Source organism: Buteo buteo, chromosome 2, assembly GCF_964188355.1.
Source record: "Buteo buteo chromosome 2, bButBut1.hap1.1, whole genome shotgun sequence".
In the NCBI taxonomy this organism is placed as follows: Eukaryota; Metazoa; Chordata; class Aves; order Accipitriformes; family Accipitridae; genus Buteo; species Buteo buteo.
Genome location: NC_134172.1, coordinates 62,368,996 through 62,387,807, shown reverse-complemented (window position 1 = coordinate 62,387,807; position 18,812 = coordinate 62,368,996). Strand labels below are relative to the sequence as shown.

The 18,812-nt window shown below is 39.4% G+C and overlaps 1 protein-coding gene across 4 annotated transcripts in view; it reads right to left on the bottom strand.

Annotated features, from left to right (window-relative positions):
- The window catches only part of RALGAPB (Ral GTPase activating protein non-catalytic subunit beta), a 63,886-nt gene that overhangs the window by 26,668 nt on the left and 18,406 nt on the right, over window positions 1-18,812 (bottom strand). For 2 of the 4 annotated variants that reach the window (XM_075057838.1, XM_075057849.1), the window contains exons 8-16: window positions 15,247-15,395; window positions 14,920-15,136; window positions 9,759-9,794; window positions 7,785-7,986; window positions 6,210-6,377; window positions 5,017-5,131; window positions 4,635-4,782; window positions 1,981-2,045; window positions 1,659-1,791 (exon numbers count right to left, since the gene is read on the bottom strand). In XM_075057838.1, the coding sequence (XP_074913939.1) occupies window positions 1,659-1,791; window positions 1,981-2,045; window positions 4,635-4,782; window positions 5,017-5,131; window positions 6,210-6,377; window positions 7,785-7,986; window positions 9,759-9,794; window positions 14,920-15,136; window positions 15,247-15,395 (1,233 nt within the window). The remainder of the gene's footprint in view (window positions 1-1,658; window positions 1,792-1,980; window positions 2,046-4,634; window positions 4,783-5,016; window positions 5,132-6,209; window positions 6,378-7,784; window positions 7,987-9,758; window positions 9,795-14,919; window positions 15,137-15,246; window positions 15,396-18,812) is intronic. The other 2 variants (XM_075057858.1, XM_075057867.1) reach the window with 1 other exon arrangement.

The window sequence follows — 18,812 nt, the reverse complement described above, 5'->3', positions numbered from 1 at the left end:
ATGTCTTGTAGTCTCAGAAAAATTTAGATATTGGTAATGTATATTAGACATCAGTACTTCTATATTTAGGCATCAGTAATGAACTAACAGCACATGTAACTTCAGATATCTATGCCAGAAGTTACCCATTCTTCCATATTTCTATGTTTATCAAAAGTTGTACTAGTTAGATAAGTGTAGATAATGAAAGAATGAGTCCTGGAGAAAAAAAGATGCAATTATTTCTAGACCTTTAATTTCCCTGAACCTCTAGCTCAAAATTAAAAATAGAAAGTGTTTTTCATATCAGTTGTTCTCATTTCAAAATATTAGGAACATAAATGCTATACATGCTTGTTAAAACTGAAGTAGGCAAATTAATTTCAGAAACAAAACCAGCTAAATGACTAGTTTAAAGACACATGAGAACTATGACACCTAAATCATGGTATTTAACATTCAAGAGCTAAGTACAATGTTACATTAGTAGCAGATTCAAGTGTCTGCTACAGTTAAACAGTAAAAATAGACCATCTTGCTTGCAATTTTCTCTTGTTTGAAGCACCCAGCAGAAACACAGAAATTCTTTTCATAAATTTCTTGCAACCTTACCCTCTGCACATAGGAAATTAAAAATCCAATAAAATGAATATATTACAAAAATATCTTTCAAGTTATGTCATGGTTTAAAGAATCAGTAAGTCAAGTATTTAACGGGGGGGGGGGGTGTAACCTTACAAATAGCTATTTTTACAAGCAGTTGTCAATGAAAACCCATACAAATTAAACACACAATCAAATGGTGTGCTGAAAACTAGCACTTCAATAATTTCATACAAACAAATCCTCTAGGGAAAGCACCAACATGTTTATATGAATCCCTAGAATATACTGAAGTCTTCCCTGCTAACCTCCCTCCTCTCCTTAGATATAGAACTAGAGAAAAAAAATTTTTGATTGGCAAGAACAGAGTTGTCAACTTAGGCTACAATATAATAACGGTGATCTGTTCTCACATTTCCTTGGTCGACATCAGTTAAACTGATGGAGACCAAAGGAGCAAATGAAATTCCAGGATCTCAACATTTGGCCAGCTTACCACACACAGATTTAGAAGAACATGGATTTTATCACAAAGATTCAGAAATGCACGGTACAAGACATAGCAATCTAAAGTTAATTACTAAATTCTCTTGTTACAACAAATAACACATCATAAGCATCCTGCTTACTTGCTCTATAAAAAGGAGTCCCTCAAATACTCTTTAAATATAGTTTAAGAAAAGGTGCTGCAAGAGTCAGGTAAGCATTTGGAATGCTACCAAAATGAATGAAGCAATTAATTTACACTTGATGTACATTTATCCCATTATTGTTCATGAAAACCAAGTGTCTTGAAAATATAAGTTAAAATATAGCAGTTTGCAAACACCTTTTTCATAAGCTTTTACATTCTTACTTTTAAAATGTTAGCAGAGTCCTTTAGTACGATTAAAAAGCAACCACCAAAAGGGCACATATGAGCACAAACTGGCAATAAACAAAGAGGCTATCCACTCTGGGTTCAAAACACCCATGCACATTAATGTATTAGACAGAACAAGGAACAGAAGAAAAAAAAAAACCAAAACCATTACCCTGGTGTATAATGAGAGTTTTTTCAAAAGAGCTATCCTTACCATAATCCCTCAGAAGGGCTTGTGCTGGTCTCTCACTATCTGGTGTTGTGGGCTCTGTACTGCCTCCACTTGCAGTGCTAATGCCACTGTTAGTACGACTGTGGCTTTTGAAGAGGTTATTTTCCCCACCATTCTGCAAATTGAAAGTCAGTTTTGAGCAATGAGAAGATTTTTCTGAGTTCCCTAGACCAGAGGATGCTCTCAGATACAATGGAGAAATAAAGATGATCAAACCTCAAGATGCTAAGTGCCTTACAACAGCAGATAAAATGACTAATGCATTCTTTCTGAAGTGGTAACTTCATAAACAAAAAATACTTACCGTTTCCATCTGACAGCCAATGGCTTCTAACAGAGCTGAATCTTGAACAATATTTAACATCGCACCTGAAGAATCAGATACAAGAAGGTAACTAAAGACCGCAGTAGAATATTCATTGCTAAAATTCACAAAGCAGCACTGAAGGTCTAAAATACAGGATCACCATTCCATTTTACAAAAACCCCTATAAAGAGTTTCATAAAACACAGGATTTGCTTCAGGTTTAGCCATTTGAAGCAGGTGAGAACCAAGATAGAGAATTCTTTCAGCTATTTTAAAAATGCTTTGAACATAGGTTTTTTAAATTCCTCAGTTCAGAAGGATTTTGGTTTCACAGAAGGGCTGGAATCGTTCCTTGTCTCCCATCAGATTGTGCTCATTTAAAAACTCAGGTTACATTTAAGGATATGTACTGATTCTGTGAATAAAATAACAGTATTTGTTAGATAACAAAGCACTAAAATGAGCTGCATAGTCCAAAGCCACCTCAAGGATTATATAGTGCTGGCCTTGGCTACATTCTTGCCTGGCACAAAGAGGCTCCCTTCCCCAGTTTGGCCATGAGGAGCCAAAAGGCAGCTTGTGACTGGCAAACAAAAACATGTTTTCAAGTCTTAATGTAACTACCAGTACATACAGCAGCCTGCTGGAAAACAAAGTGAATAATGTCTGGTCCACTCAGCAACTCTTAAGACATCAGCGCAAGGGACCATGCTTGTTCTCATACTGATCAGTGACTAGTGAAACAAACCTGCAAACCACTGTAACACAAGTTTTATTTTTATAAAGACATTTCTGCCCCCCCCAAAGAAAAAAAAAAAAAAAGGCCAGTATTTGCATCATTGATAATGAGTGGGTTTGCAAAGCAAATTAAAAATTGCTTTCATTTCAATTTGGCTAAAACATAAAAACAACTTCCTAAATCAGGAGGCCAGTTCATAATCTGAGGTGGGATACACTGAAATTCTCTCTACCTGGAAGTCATCCCCAGCCTCTCACCTTCTGTGCTTTGTTTTCCATCAGTGCCCAAAATACTGTATTGAAAAAGCTGAAGCTCTAAGTGTGGGGGTAGTCAACCCTACTGCATCCAAAGTAGGCAGCAGGTACTTATCCCTTTCATCTTGGGAGAGATAACTACACACAAGTGTAAGACACTGTTAAATTAAAATTGCCAATGCATTCTGGTTGCCTTAGGTAAACTGGCATGGACAGCCTGTACCTGCTTGGCAGCATCAGCCCCAGGTGACAAGGAAAGAAGTAGTAAGGACATAGACCCGTAACAGGCTGACACTGACACACTCTGATTTTGTTGAGAAGCTGGTGGCACGTGTGAGAATCTCTGGTTAAACTGGAGATTCATGAACCCTCTCCAACCAAAGCCAGCAGGAAGTAAACTCCTGTTTCCATATGTGAAGTTAACAACAGGAATACAGGGGAGATGGACTGGTATGGACTACTGTGGAAATAGTAATGGTAAAAACCCATTCAAGGCAGAGCATCTACCCCGCCAGATGCAAACACCAGCTCACAGTGGAGGGGTACAGGAACGCATGGGTAGGATTTAACAGAGCATCACCTTGCGGTTCTGTAAGCGATGCAACCCTCTGTGCACTGAAGCTCTGTGGGTCTCACTTGGAGGATCACTTTGAAACCATAAATATCCTTATCCCTTCACCAGCATTGATTGTAAATCATTCTTTTGTATTATTCTCCTCTAGTCTTCGCTAGTAAAGGAACTATTTCAATTGCTGCAAGGAAAATTTCCAAAAGTCTTTGCAGACTGGATTTGTTTCCCTTCACTTCATTGCTCATGCCATTTTCTTGCCCTCCCCTATTAATCAGGTAGGCTCTCTGTCTCCCAGAACAAGGCAGACCCCTCCCACAGCAGTGCAAGTCTGTTTCCTTTTTAAACAGACAAAAGGACAGTGGTATTGTCATTACTGAAGTACAAGAACACCATAATATGGAAAAAGGCACTTCCAAAGACAGAAAAATAAGGTGAGGTGAGAATAAAAGGCAAGTACACTTTTTACTTGTCTGAAAATATATTTAACTTGACAGATTATGCACTACTCTAGTTTTCAGCTTCTACTTACTTTCAGGTATTCAGAAAAACGTTAATACACTCATTACCTCAAAGAACAGTTTGTTGCCAAACTACAAAGCATCTCCAGACTCTATTCCAAAGCTTTTGTCTGAGGATTTACACAGTGCTAAACATGTCATCTGTATTTTACCAGCGCTGGACCACCAGCCACCCAGCGTTTCAATTTGTTTCTAGACTTAATCATGCCAAAAACTAAAATGTTCCCTGTAACCTATTAGTCAAGAGTCCTTCCCAATATTAAACCAACATTTTTTCCTATTTCCATTCCTAGTTATGACTGACTTTTCCTGCTAGAACATGCTTTACTTGCACTGCTACTTTACAAGTACTATTCCACATTTGTAAAAAGAGAGAGAATATTTTAACAAAAATGTGAGGCTTTTCAAGATGTTTTCATAGTATGAGAGAGATTATGCAGATGACAACCTGCCAGGAATTTCATCTTTTTCTTACAAAGCAACACATTACTAATAACCTGTATTTTTCCAGGTCAGGTTAAGACAGACACTTCTACAACACAGTTAATAAATAAAAAAGTTGAAATAACCTAGTATCATTTGAGTGTTGTTGGGATCTGTTTCTGTCTGCAAAGCTCCTATAAGTATATTCACAAGCCTCAGCTTCAAGGAAAGGAAGGTTACTGGCTTATCATACGTTGAGCTGTCGTCATTGCTGAATTTCCCTTCCAGGACAACCTGAAGGAAAAATATATTTATTTCAGTATCAATTAGAGATCACACCAGCATGGTATTGGTTTCAAAAGTCAATAACCACAGCACACATTGCTACTGACAACTTGTAATACAGTCTTGCTATAGAGTTTGTGCTAAACAGAACACCGGACACAACCCACAAATTATCCAAATCCTTCTCCAAAACAACCAGGAACACAAAAATGGAAATGCAAAACAAAGCAGTAGGCTTACTACCTCAGACTTTACGGTTCCAAAATGATGAGGGAGAGGCAACAGAGACAGCAAGATGTTAATCGAAGCTCTTCTTAGCTCTGTGGGGTTTACATAGATTTTAAACTTTGAGAGTTCTCTGCAAATCAAAGCATCATACAGTTAATCAACTTTCGACAGGAATTTGGAGCCAAATTTAATTAAGTTAAATACACAGCCACCCAGTAGTCTTAAGTAATTTGCAGTATACAATGTAGCTGTTTCTTTCTAGGCTCAGGATTTTTTTTTTATTTTTTGGGGGGGAACAGCAGCAATAGCACAATGAATTCATGCAGGAACCATCACTTGCTAAGGATTATGTACCCCATATAAAAACAATGAGCTGATGAAAGTATTATACTACATCTTCAAAGCAGGAAGTTTCAATCATGAGCCTCTACTGGCTTATTACAACTCAAAGCCACCCAGGATTATCAGAGATCTGTAGAATATGCTCATGTGTATATTGCATAAAACACAAGCTGCTCAGCGAATAGATCAACTTTTTTCAGTAGCCACCAGCAAATTCTTCTACTTAAAAGACCTATCCAAAAGCAGTGGCTCAGATTTAAGCCCAGAAGTAATATTTTATGCATAACTTCAAAATGAAATGCAGTACCAAGACATAAAACATTATGTTGAAGAAGGCATGCACAGAGTAGTATTACTTAGCAAAATGTCCAGGAATCTATAAAGCTCTGACAAGTGAGGTTATATCTTTTTGTTTAAGAACCTCCTCCAATTTCACCAGCCTAAATTATCAATTTTTCTACTTAATGACATGTAGGATTACTCTCTTAGTTCACCACAGCAACAGCCACTAATGAATATCCTGTGAAGTTTTACTTAAAAATCAGTAGGCTTCCAATATACTTCAGCTAAATCATTCATTTTTCCTATTCTTACAGATATGCTTTCCATCAATGAATATGTAGATAACACAACTCACACATTTCATTTAAAATAAGCACTATTATTGCTTTAAAGAAAATTGCATTAAATAAAAATGAAAATTAGAGCTTATGAAGTGCCACTACTATCACCATCAAATACATACACACTACGGGGCCCACATTACAGAATTCCTTCAGTGAAAACTACTCAGGAATGACAGAAACCCCAGAAGATAAACACTTCCCTACATTTCTGGTGATGTTTATATGGAAATAGCAATTTACCTGTCAGGTAAAATAGTTTCAAGAGCCGAAATGAAATAAGGAACCACGACATCAATCCCTTTCAGGTCACAGCAGAACAAAGGAGGGGAGTTTAGAATAACACTGGCAAGAACAGGGTGGCAAACGAAATCTGCTATCTGCAAACCCTGAATTAAAAGCATGTAAAATCTGACAAAGAAAGATAAGATTAAATTATTTGCACATAAAAACAATCAGCATCCCACATGAACAAGAATGTGCAGCCACTATTTGTCTTTTCTATATAAACCAGAGTAAGTTTCAAAATCAGAGCTAGAAAATGTTTATATGAGCATCCCCCACAAGTTACTTTAGCACAGGCAAACACACCTAACCAGCTTAACAAAAACCCCTCATCAATCACATGTATTTCATGTGAAAAGCCAGTACAGCACAGTTTTATTGAAAACTCTAACTTGTTGCAACACAGACTGGGAGCTGTGCAAATACAGCCCAGATGGTTACTAACAGTGCTTGGATCACATGCTCTCCCACTACTCCCTTCCCTATGTAAGGATGGGCATGAGACCTTGATTTTTAACTCAACACAAGAAAAATACTGCAGTCTTTCGGGGCAGGGGGAAGAGGAGAGGACATGCTGATCAGCAATACAGAAAATGAGATCAAACTTAATCACCATAACCAGTTCAAATGAAAAAGCAGGGGGGCAGGAACCTGGCTGCCCACCAGCCTGAAGGAGGTAGTTTCCTTTGCAGTTTCTTGTTAGAGAATACTTATATCCCCCCCTCTTTTTTTTTTTTTTTTTTTAAAAAAGGCTTGCAAATACAGAGGAATCTCACTGACTGGGTAAGAGAAACACAAACTATCTATACACAAAACACTATAACATACAAGAAATTAAATAGTTCAGTCTTCCAGGAAGTTTTGATGCCATCTGGGACAAATGTACCTGAACAGTTTGAGAGAGTCATGATTTGAAGTTGACTCTCAAGTTTTGTTCAAAAGTTTTGAAAAAAGGTACATTACGATAGGCAAGACTGCCTCAGTTCATTAGAAACAAAACTGAAAGCAGAGGTAGTTCAGAACACAACTCTTAAATAATGGAATATTAGTGCATTTCTATATTTAAAGAAAAAAAAAAAACACAAACACATTCCACCCCAGTGTTGTGGTATTTGACAACATAAGACCCTTCATGTCCTAATAAAGCATACAAAGTCTTATGTCTACACACTTTTTTCTTTTTTCTCTATCTGAACAATATTCAGTGACAAATTAAAAAAAACCAAACAAACAAGAATACAAGAGGCAAGAAAGTATCAAAAAGACAATGTTCCTTCCAGCTGGGAGGCACTTCAAGGGACTTCCCTTCAACTGGAACTTGAAGAAAACCCAATGAAAAACAGCATCGTTGAGAAGACAAAAGGAAATCACTACTCTGTTTAGCCAGGGATCCCCACCTACAGCATCTGAAGGCTAACCAGGTTGTTCTGAACTTGTAACAGAGGATTCAGACAATAACTGAATGTTCTTTACTGTGAATTAATTTGCACCATGAAGTTATACCAATAAAGCAACTGGAAGATAGGTTAGTACCGGGATAGGTAAGCTGGTAATATTTCCTCCCCAGTCTTCTTGCTACAAAATATCCTACACAGTGTCCCGCATGCCTCTGCCCTTCCCGCTTCATAGTTGTCTGGGAATTCACTTGCATCAAACATGGGGTTGGAAGCCATTGTGTCTGTGGACATTTGTGATCCCTTCCGGCGAAACTCCATGCTAGCTTGAGTTGCTATAGCTGGGAAGAGAAAAAACAGCGTTTCACAGTGTTTGTTAACATATATAATAGGCTCATGGGATCCTGGACACAAAGATCAAGTCAAATTTAGTAGTTATCATGAAGCTGTTAGTTCACTATGTTTGAGTCAGTGCCTCTGTTTAGAAAGTATTTGTGGGTGTAACTAACATTTTTCTTTATGAAAGTCAGTTGTTGTCATCCTTATATTCTAGAGCCTGTCCCAACTTCCTGCTGGAAAGAGCACATCTATATCCAATATTAGCTTCCTACCCTCTCTGGAGGACAAGGATCTTCCCTCACCTAGTTCTCATCTCCAGAAAAACAGAAGTACACCTTGCCTTGTTGCCTTCAAATACCAAAACACATTTAGGCGGTGCCATTACCATGACCTCCAAGCCAGTGCTTAATTTTCAGGTGGCCAACTAATCTCTTACACTGCTCGGAACACCAAGCTGCTTTGATCCAATTTTGTTGTATAAACATACTTATTAAAAAAAAAATAAATCACAAATTCTATGGACCCATATCAGAAAGAGAAGTTTGCTGAAACCCACTCTCCTGATTTGGTCCCCCTCTCTCCTCACGTGACTACGGAAATTGCCAAATGAAGTTGAGGTTAGACAGCCTCCAAACAGCAGCTACCAGGGAGGCTGGCCCTCTCCTACTCCCTATCCCACAATATGCTCTACAAAAGTCTCTCGGGAGCCTGCTGTTACCTAAACAGGACATGGTTCTGCCGAGCTTTGTGCTCCCTCCCTGTAGGATGGTTCTGCCAGTCCAAGCCAGTTAAATTCATGTCTTCCTAGAGAGACCTCTGGTCCCCTTTCACACATCAGTATCACATGCATACGATGCAGGAGGCTACTCGCTTTACTAGCTTCATCCTTTCTTCCAGGATGACAACCAAAAAAAACCCATTGCTCTCAATATGATTTTTTTTTCTTCTTTTTTTCATTTTTTACTTGGACAACTTCACTCTTGGATTGCTAATGGCAGAAAGAGCATACTCATTTTTAACTAAGACTGTATTGATATTCAAAACTTCTCTAAGCTACAAAACAAACAACACATAATGTGTGCTCCTAACAGAAGCAAGCCAATGTAGTTCTACCAGTACCAGAGAACTTACTCTATCTCAAGCCTGGGACACTGGGGAACATCAGGTTCACGATCTGTCTTGCAAACAAAGGCCCGTTAACACTTTGACAGTTGGAATACTTGTTAATTTACGGATAGGTTGGTTTGTTTTATTTTTTTAAAGGAAGCATCCTAATGACAAGTGTCTACTCCTAATTTTTGTCTTTAAATTCATCGTTTAACCTACTGTTACCTTACAAATTTTCACGACATAAGCAGCAAATAAGCACAAATCTTTATGCATCTTCCCATGAGCCATTTTTTTGTCCTAAATAAGCTATCCAGCAATATATTGTAGTTGGAAAAAAAACACTACATGCACAATGCATACAAATCAAACACTAGGTCTGTAAAATAAGCTTTAAGTAAAAAAAAACATGGTTAGTGCAAAGTCCTGAAACTCATGACATGATCACAGACTAAAGTACAGAAAAGATGGGACTGATTCAGGCAGATTAATTTGCTTTTGCCAACAATCCTCCCCAAAGACACACACAAAAAAATTACTTGTCTTTTTCAAGTAAAAGTGCAAAAGCTACAAGAGACAATGAGAATGAATTTACAAATAAAATATGGGTTTATGGAAAAAGAAAAGCATGACCGCAATTAAGGAAAAGCTACTGGTTCCTACTTACAAGATTTATAAGAAAGAAGAATTTGGATAAAAGATGCTGCAAGATAATAGAAATAAAATGGAAACAAATCAAAGGACAGCAGTAGTTATAAAATACTTTTAAAGATGGTGAAATTGTAATATAAGTTAAGAAGCTTTTAGCTTTTTTTAAAAAAATAGATTAAAAGCTTTATGATATAGCAAGCTCGTTAAACACACAGGAAATTGGCATTCAGGTCCAAAATTATGGTTTTGAAAGTATCATGCAAAACAATGAACAAAAAGTTACAAAACACTAATAACATTTAGAGCTGTTCGTATCAATGTACATCAGTTCTTTAAAAAAAGGTATTAACCCTTCCCAGCTCAAGTACATTTCCCTATGTTGCACTGTATATGGAATATATACTAAGCTATCCTAAGGCTTCTGTGATTTGGGGTACACCTTGTAGGGGGAAGGTTACTTACCTGCAGAGCCCCCTTACAGCAATACTTCCGCTTCCAAACCATGTGTTCCTGACAGTATTACAGCTCCATCTTTCCTAAGCCAAGTTGCTAATAATGAGTATACCTGGGCATACCTCCCCTGACCACCAGCTCAATCAAAATCTTCCAAAGCAGAAATAAAAGGCAGAACACTACCAGAAATATCAACATCTCAAAAACAATCCCCAGAGAAAGAAGAGAGGAAAGACTCCAGTAGCCAGGTACCAGGAGAGAGTGCCACCACCTCTTAAGAGCTGCTTCTCTAAATGTGCAGGGTCAGTTCAAGACTTGTGACCAAGCCCCACAGTAACACTCAAGATGTCTCTTATCAGGCCTTCTTATAGCTTGCTCCTAGACCCTCAGAAACATTCTTTGGGACATTAATATTAATGACAGTAGGGCCAGAAGAAAGAAGGGTAAAACTATACCCCAAGACTCCCACACTGCCAACAGCACCTGGGTGATACAAGAAACCTGCCTAGGTAAGACTCCTTCAGGTGCTATAAAACACACAACTGGCAGGCTTGTGACTGACTTCTTTAGCTACAAGGATTAAGAACAAGCCCATTAGATTGGAAGATTCAGCTGTTGAAGTGCTGGCACAAGGTATTCTTGAGTTTCTCCCAGTTCTCACAAGTTGAGGACAGCAACTAGCAGCATCATGCATTGTATGTATGGCCAAGCTTGTCTAACCAAAACACATCCTGCCAGTGAAATTACATTCAGCACATGCAGACACACCCCAGAGCTGTCACATTCAGGGTTAACTTCATAAAAAAGGTTTCACAGCAAATTTCTTATGAAGGCATTTTCTCAAGTACCAATCATAGGGAGCTATTTATGCCACACTAAGAGCTAAATAAATACCATGCAGCCATCTAATTCTAAAGACTACACCAGCAGGATGCAGCTCCTTTCAAACCAACTATGCATTTTCGAACACATCGTTTTTCCCTTCTCACCACAATACAGAGTAATGTTCATTGGCTGTCTGCTATAAAGCCATAAAGCTTCACCATCAAGGTCTCGGTGCAGAAATTAAAACCTGATACAGGACACTCCATGCACAAAAGCATTACACCGACAATGGCAAGATCACCGTTTTGCTTCAGAACCCAAACAGCACCACAAGACTATCTTGAAGGACAGGGCTCAAAGAGCAAACAGAAACACTGCTTTCCGGGTGATAACTCCAGCAGTACTCAGCCGTACACAGATGACCTCCAGCTAATCTTGTGTGAGAGAACAATTCTCTCTCCCCAAAGAGAGACAGACAAAACCACAGCAACCACAAATGTGAAATACCTATGGTTATCCTGAATTGTGCAAGGGTTGGTACAAGAATTTTACCAATGAAGATGCCAAAATTGAACAACAGTGGGGCAGCAGTTACATTGACAGAACCAGAGAAGATTTGAAGCTGGAGGGGACCTCTGGAGATTACAGAATCAGCCCCTCCCACCCCCAAAGCAGAGTCAAGTAGAGCAAGTTCAGTTACCCTTCCACCCATCCAGATACTTTTCATCTCAGAACCTACAAAAAGCTGGACATTTTTTCCACCAGTCATTTTTCTTGACTTCCTTTCTGGAGATAAAGGAGTTCAAGAAGATATGCAAGGCTCCAGGACAAGGAGGAAAGCAAGCATAGACAGGTACTCATTCACATCAGCCTTGATCAACTGCTCTTTACTTCCTAAAGCTCAAAAAGACTTGTGTCATAAGATGGGAGAAAGACAATGTGCTAGTCCATGTGAATCAGCAGGGTTCATTTAAAAACTGAACTAAATTCTGAACTAGAACTTGAGACCGCAGCTCACCCATAGGGTTACTTGTTAGGCACTCGCATTTAGCTCATGAAGAGCATTAGCTCTTTAGAAATCATGTCACAGGGGTTCTCACTGAGAATGTGTCACATGACAGAAAAGGAATAAAAAACACACACTAGAAAAATGCAGTGTTCCAGAAAGATGTCCCAGGGCAGGGGATCTCTCTGCGGGACCAAGGAATAATCTGTATCAAGATACTTCACCTCTTTCTTTTTCAAGATATTTTACCTCTTTCAGTACTCCAGCCAGCAACAAAACAGAGAAATCATATCAGAGAGCTATGACAGAAGAAATTCTTAACTGCATGGCATTGAAGCCAACTGAACTTGGAAGGGTTTAAAGCTATTGAAGTCTTACACAGCTGCAGTCCCAGACATAAAAGAAAAATTGTGCATATGGGCCAGTGGAAGACAACACTAGAAAGCAAAGCTGATTTTAAGTGCAGACACTTCCCAATCATAAAAATATTTAAAGCATTCATAAAAACAATAGTGCTTCCTGAAGCTAATGCAGATTATCAACAGCAGTGTCAAACATGGTAAGAATATTCAAGCTAGTGGCAAAAGTGTTACTGTACTAGGCTACAGAGGATAGCAGATGGACCACGATATACAGGTACAGCCAACCTGCAGCCAGAAAGATTTTTGTCCTTTCCTAAGGGTAGGTAGGAATTGTGGCAGCTAACTGTCCCTTCTCTGCTGTTCTCTTTCTTCAAGCCACATCTATACTGGGTAGCATGAGCAGAGGCACATGGATAGGCACAATGTGCAGATCTGATTATTGCTGATGGGCCCCCCTTGTGTGATTTGGGGGGACCACAGTACACAACCTTTCCAGCCCACCTCATCAGCCCAACACAGCACCTCCTGCCTTGCACTGTTTGAGGAGGAAAAGACTTCACCTGGAGGCATCAGGCTTCACAGATTAGACTGCCAGAACAGAAGCTTTTCAACTTGGACTTAAACCTGATTTAAAAGACACTGATGTTTCAAGTCAACAGAAACTGCAGGAGCCTAGTCCTTTATAAGCCTTGCTACATTTTCCCACCTAAAGCAGAGGCTGAGCAAACGGATTTATCCAAAAGGATAAATCAGGCAATTAGACTTAGGTGCCTCTCTACAGAGTTTCAGCAGTATGGATCCACCTTCAGTTTGCTCTCCTTCCAACAGCCTGCCATGGCATTGCTGTGACCAGTACTTTACACAGCAGTAACAATACTCATGGCATCCTGGAAGGGCAGCAAACACTTGATTAAATTCTTTAAGTTAATTCTGTCTTCCAAATGGCTAGAAAAGCAGTTTTCTGGGTCTCCACCAACAGAATTCTCTCAGATCCACTGCTGCTAATAAATGGCAGAATGGGTGGCATGCAAAGACTGGTCACACTAACGACAGCTCTAAAGAGCGTGGAGGAAGAACAGAATCAAGCAATTTCCAAATAGTTGTTTCTAGTTTTCATGAAGCTAGTAAGTCCCTCTTTAAGGCTAGCAATATTACAATTTTCTGACTGCAGTTAGGCGACTTAAGACATTGCATATATGAATAGAAGGGCCTGGAACCTCTTCAAGGAAGTCAATCATTTTGATTTTGGATGACTGTACTTCTGCTAGAATCACAACACATCTGTTTACAGCTGACACTGTTGCATAAGCAGCATCGCAGCTGACATCCTTTTCAGGTTAAGCACTTCATTAAAATTGCTCAAGATACAGGTTATGTCAAAATTAAAACGATCCAATCAATCTGAAAAGCATTAAATACAGAAATATATTAGCTGCATATGCAACTGAACATACCCTCAAATTATGATTTACTTATTCCTAAGCTCAGCTATTTCTCTAGTAATGTGTCATGGGCCTTTTACAGAGGGACTTAAACCTCCTACCACAGAAATCCACAACTGAACACTTTGAAAAGCCATACACTGCATACCTAAAAATACCTTTAACAGATCCCAAATCCTAAACCTATCACCTCTACACGGGGATTTGTGACACAACAAACAAGGAAGATCATCAGTTTAACTGCTGCTGCCAAGTCCCACTATAAACCCAACTTGCTACAACAAACCTCTTCCTCCTATTTTTCTTACTTAGGCCAGCAAGCTCCTGATAGATCTCTTGGAATAGTTTAGCAGACATTCAAAATACTACATGAACAACAGGAAAAATGCCAAGAGTAGGAAAGTTTATTCTTTTCTGAATATTATCACCAAAAGGAAGAAGAGTGCTAAAAAGCCTCTCTAAGCACAGTACTAATTCTGCTGTCATGTCTCAAAACATTTAACCTCTGAAGCTGAGCAAAGCATAGGAGACAAAAATAAACCTAGCAGTTAAGGACTGAAGACAACCAAGGTATCAAGCCATACATGGAAACATGTAGCAACAGTCACTGAAAGGCAGCAAGTTCACTTGCTATTTTAAGGACTTCTGTTTTCACAACACTCTCCGAAAACAAAGAGAAGTACCACTTTGTACAGTATCTGGAGTGATATTTGACAATTTTTCAAACATTGAAGAGTCACTATAAAGTTGCTATTACTCAGAGATACTCAAGCATATTTCAAATTGGGAAGTGGACTCTTATCACATTATTTCCTTCACTTAATAAAATTTTCCCCACTAGCATAATTGCAACTGCCATGCTTGTTAGAGCAAGGGAGTGTTAAATAGTAAAAAGTTGGGGTTTTTTTAGTTTTAAAGCCCCCAAACACCCGCTCAGCTAATAACAGGCTAGCTCACCTGGGAGGGGTTAACCACAATACAGCACTTCAGATTTTATTTTTTTTTGATTATGCATATATTAATCTTGCAGGTAGGAAATGTCAATAAAACAAGGAAAAAAGCATACATATATTTTTCAGTAATATTTACCAGTCATGCTGCTGTCTCTGTTTATTCCATTATGAAGTTTACAGTGAACGAATGCTGCATCAAATAACCACGACCCAAAGAGGTTCAAGATGCTGTTAACCCTCGGCCTGCGAGGAGCTGGTAGTGGCCGTGGCTCAGAACTTGTCTGGTTTGGGCTAGAGAGTGGAGAAGTAGAGGAGGGTTGGTGCTGCACTTTTGAAGTATGCGCACTAGTTACCTATTTGAACAGAAGAACAGATCAGCTCCTAGAAGCAAGGAAATTACTTCCTCTAACAGAGAAAACTATCAAAAGTGTCAGCTACTTAAAAACAGAATATGAAATCTTACAGTACTGGTTTTCATGGTTGCTTTATTCACAGTCACTGCCCGATGCCTTCGGTTATGGGGTGGAGTGGTGTTGGTAGCAGTGTTCTGGGGCATGCTCAGCCTATTTACTGGTGTGGGTGGTGCGCTATCGGACCGGGGTCGTGAAATCCCTGTAGATCAAGAAATAAAGCAAGTGTTCAGCAAAAATTCCATAGGCTCATATGCAGCAGCCCAGTTGATAAGCATCTGGGCCTTCTGTAAATAGATAAGCTTTCCCCCACACCCCAAACAGCAGTAGGTAAGAAAAACATCTTTCCCCTCTTACTATTAGCAGAAATAAATGCACAAGCAAAAGAAAACCCTGCTAACATTAGATAAGCAAATGATTAAAACACACTAGAGAACTCCACACCTTAAGAACATGGGAAATGCACACAGGAAGACCAAGTCTAGAAGGAGGCAGAGGGAAAGGGGCAAGGTTCATTTGCCAAAGTCAATTTAACAGCCAACTCCTGCCAAAATTCAGATGCCTCATGTTTGCCTGCCTTTCCCAACCATACCTCTCACACCCCATTCTGAGATACCTCTAACCCTTCAAAGCCAACTTAGCTCACTAAATTAAGATGAAACCCATCCACCATGCAGTTTTCTGCTGGTTTTGTGAGCTGAATCAGCTTGCTGAACAGCCAAACACTAAGTCAGTACAAGAGGTGGAGTAAAAAAGCAGAGCAAGCTATAATTTTTCTGGCAGTGGCAAGACATTAGATCAGTCTTTACCCAGCTTCAGGGAAGTACTCATGGTGTATAAAGCTACTCTTGCCAGTCAGAATCAGAAGCAACTAGCCCTCTGCAAAACTTCAAGTGACAAACACCACTACTTTCCATTTTAATGAATACCACCATCCTCACACCCCATTTGAAAAACTAAGTGTGGAATTGCAATGTGTTTGAAGATTTGCCACAGATTTTTTTTGCCCATGTTAATTAAAGCACCCAAGTACTTTTCATAACACATTACAGAACAACTAACTCCTGCTAAACCGTTAGTGTTACACCTCATGCAGAAGGCAGAGTATGCACTATGAAATGTATTGTTTTGGTACACTTTTTTGGAAAAGAGGATGTAGTATTTTGCCAAACACACACATTATGTACATAGGCATCAGTGAGGGTAAAATAAAAAAACATGTGCTTTACCACTTGAGGTAGAAGGCAGTGAGATCTCCCATTAGCCTTAGCTGAAGGGGTCCATAATGCAGTTCTAAATCTGCCTGAGCACACTCTCATGTCCATACCTACAGCTTGACTTTAGTTTCACCAAGAGCTCTCCTGTGCCTGAGTGCATCACAGTCTGTAGTCTATGTCTTTGAACTCCAGGTGGGCTATAATCACCCTAGGTGTTCCATCTTGCTAGTTGAGATCTTCCGAAGTCTGAAGTCTCCAATTCAACATCCTATTAAAAGCTCATGTAGGCAGAAAGTTCCTGGCAAGCTTCCAGGAGAATCTGGGCTGCCGGGCCCGCAGAAGCACTCCACAGCTGGCCAGTGTGGAAGACCTCAGCCCCAGATACAGTCACACCCCCCACTGCATCCAGACAAGGAGTTGTGTATGATCACTGTCACCCCAGTGGGAATGGAGTCTCAGGCAGCCAAATGCAGAACACAAAAAGGACTACCACACCATTAGTGGATTAAAAATCTCAGGTAAGAACCCTAAACTATTTTTAGGGTCCAAGAGGAATTCACTACAACAGCTATCCCAGCACAGGAGCATGCACTATGCAAAGCTATCAGCTGCTCAGCTTCTTCCTCTGCCTCCACTTCAAGACGCACCCTTCACAAGTCTTACATTACAAACTATTTTCTTCACTGAAAATTAATTACTAACCACACTTTCACAAAAACCTTGGACCTAGTATGTTTTTCCTCAATATATACTATACTTAACAGCTTTTAAAAAAAATTTAGTTCAGCTTACACAGCCAGTAAAAGACACTTCAGAGGAACACCTACCAATGCCCAGTTGGACTCTTTCTTTTTTTTTTTTTTTTAAATTACTGTTTCAGTGCTGACCGCCAAATCATGTTATCATAGGTAGGAAGATAGAGTTTGACAGAGTAACATAAGGAGATTGTTTTTGTAGGTTAGGCCATATATTGCCTATATACAATCCTCCTGTATTGGGTCTGGCTGAGATGGAGTTAATTCTCCCATAGCAGCCCTTGTAGTGTTGTGCTCTGCATTGGTAGCTAGAAAGGTGTCGATAACACACCAGTGTTTTGGCTACTGCTGAGCAGTGCTGGCACAGCATCAAGGCTGTCTCTCCAACATTTTTGCCCCCCTCAATGGCAGGCTGGGGCTGGGCAAGACCTTGGGAGGGGACATAACCAGGACAGCTGACCTAAACTAACCAAACAGATATTCCATACCCTATGACGTCAGCTCAGATATAAAAGCTAAGTAAAGGGTGATGGAAGGGGGGCATTTTTGTCTTCCTGAGCAACCACTACGCATACCGAAGCCCTGCTTCCCAGGAAGTGGCTAGATATCACCTGCTGATGTGAAGTAGAGAATAACATCATTTGGTTTTCTTTGCTTTCACATGCGACCTTTCCTTTCACTTTAATAAACTATCCTTATCTTGACCCATGAGCCTTTTGTTATATTTTTTCCCCGCTGTCCAGCTGAGGAGGGGGAGCAATAGAGCAGCTTTTGTGGGCACCTGGCACACAGCCAGGGTCAACACACCACACCTCCTTTAACAAGTTATGATATTATTTGACAGATTACTGAATATTTTAAATCTCACATCTGGTATTAGTAAAAAGCAATCATTAAAATTCCTTAAAATTGGTGGCAAGACAACTGGAAGAACACAGTGCACACAACAGGTTTCAAGATTCAATATCACAGCCTAAGAAAAATGACCATTTGCTCTTTTACATCACTTTTTAAACAAAGCTATTCCTACAAAAGTGAAATCTGTAGTGACAAAAACTTGTTTGCAGTGGGGAATACTGATAAACCTTTTCCTTGCAATATTTTTACAGAAACACAGAATGTACTTCTAGTAAAAAGGATCTTATAATTCAGTGAGACAGGAGGATCTTAAAGTGCTTTGCCTAAAAGGACTACACCATTCAGGTTTTTCCAAAAGACAAACGTGTAAAAGCTGACAGTCTAATTCCACAGCCCATTTTTTTTCTGAACACAGTCTACATATCTGCTCAAGTCTTCTGCAGTCTCACATCAGCTCACACTTCTGGCAGATGACAACATTTGTTTGCATACATTTAAGCAAAAAAGCAGTAGGAGACAGGCAGCTCTTTGAAGTTCACAATAGCACATTTTCTCTGAAGAATTTTTAATAAGTCTGAAGCATACTAAGAATAATGCTTTAGATTTCAGGCGTTAGTGTTACTTAAAACTTATCAGCCAGCGCTTACATCTACTTTACCTTTCAAATTTGAGCTACTCTGTTACCAGCAGACACAAAGAAACACAGCTTTTCTTCTCAGCAATACTAGTCACCCACTAATCAGAAACTGAGCCAAACTGGCACTTGTAGCATAAAGATTAGTCAAAATT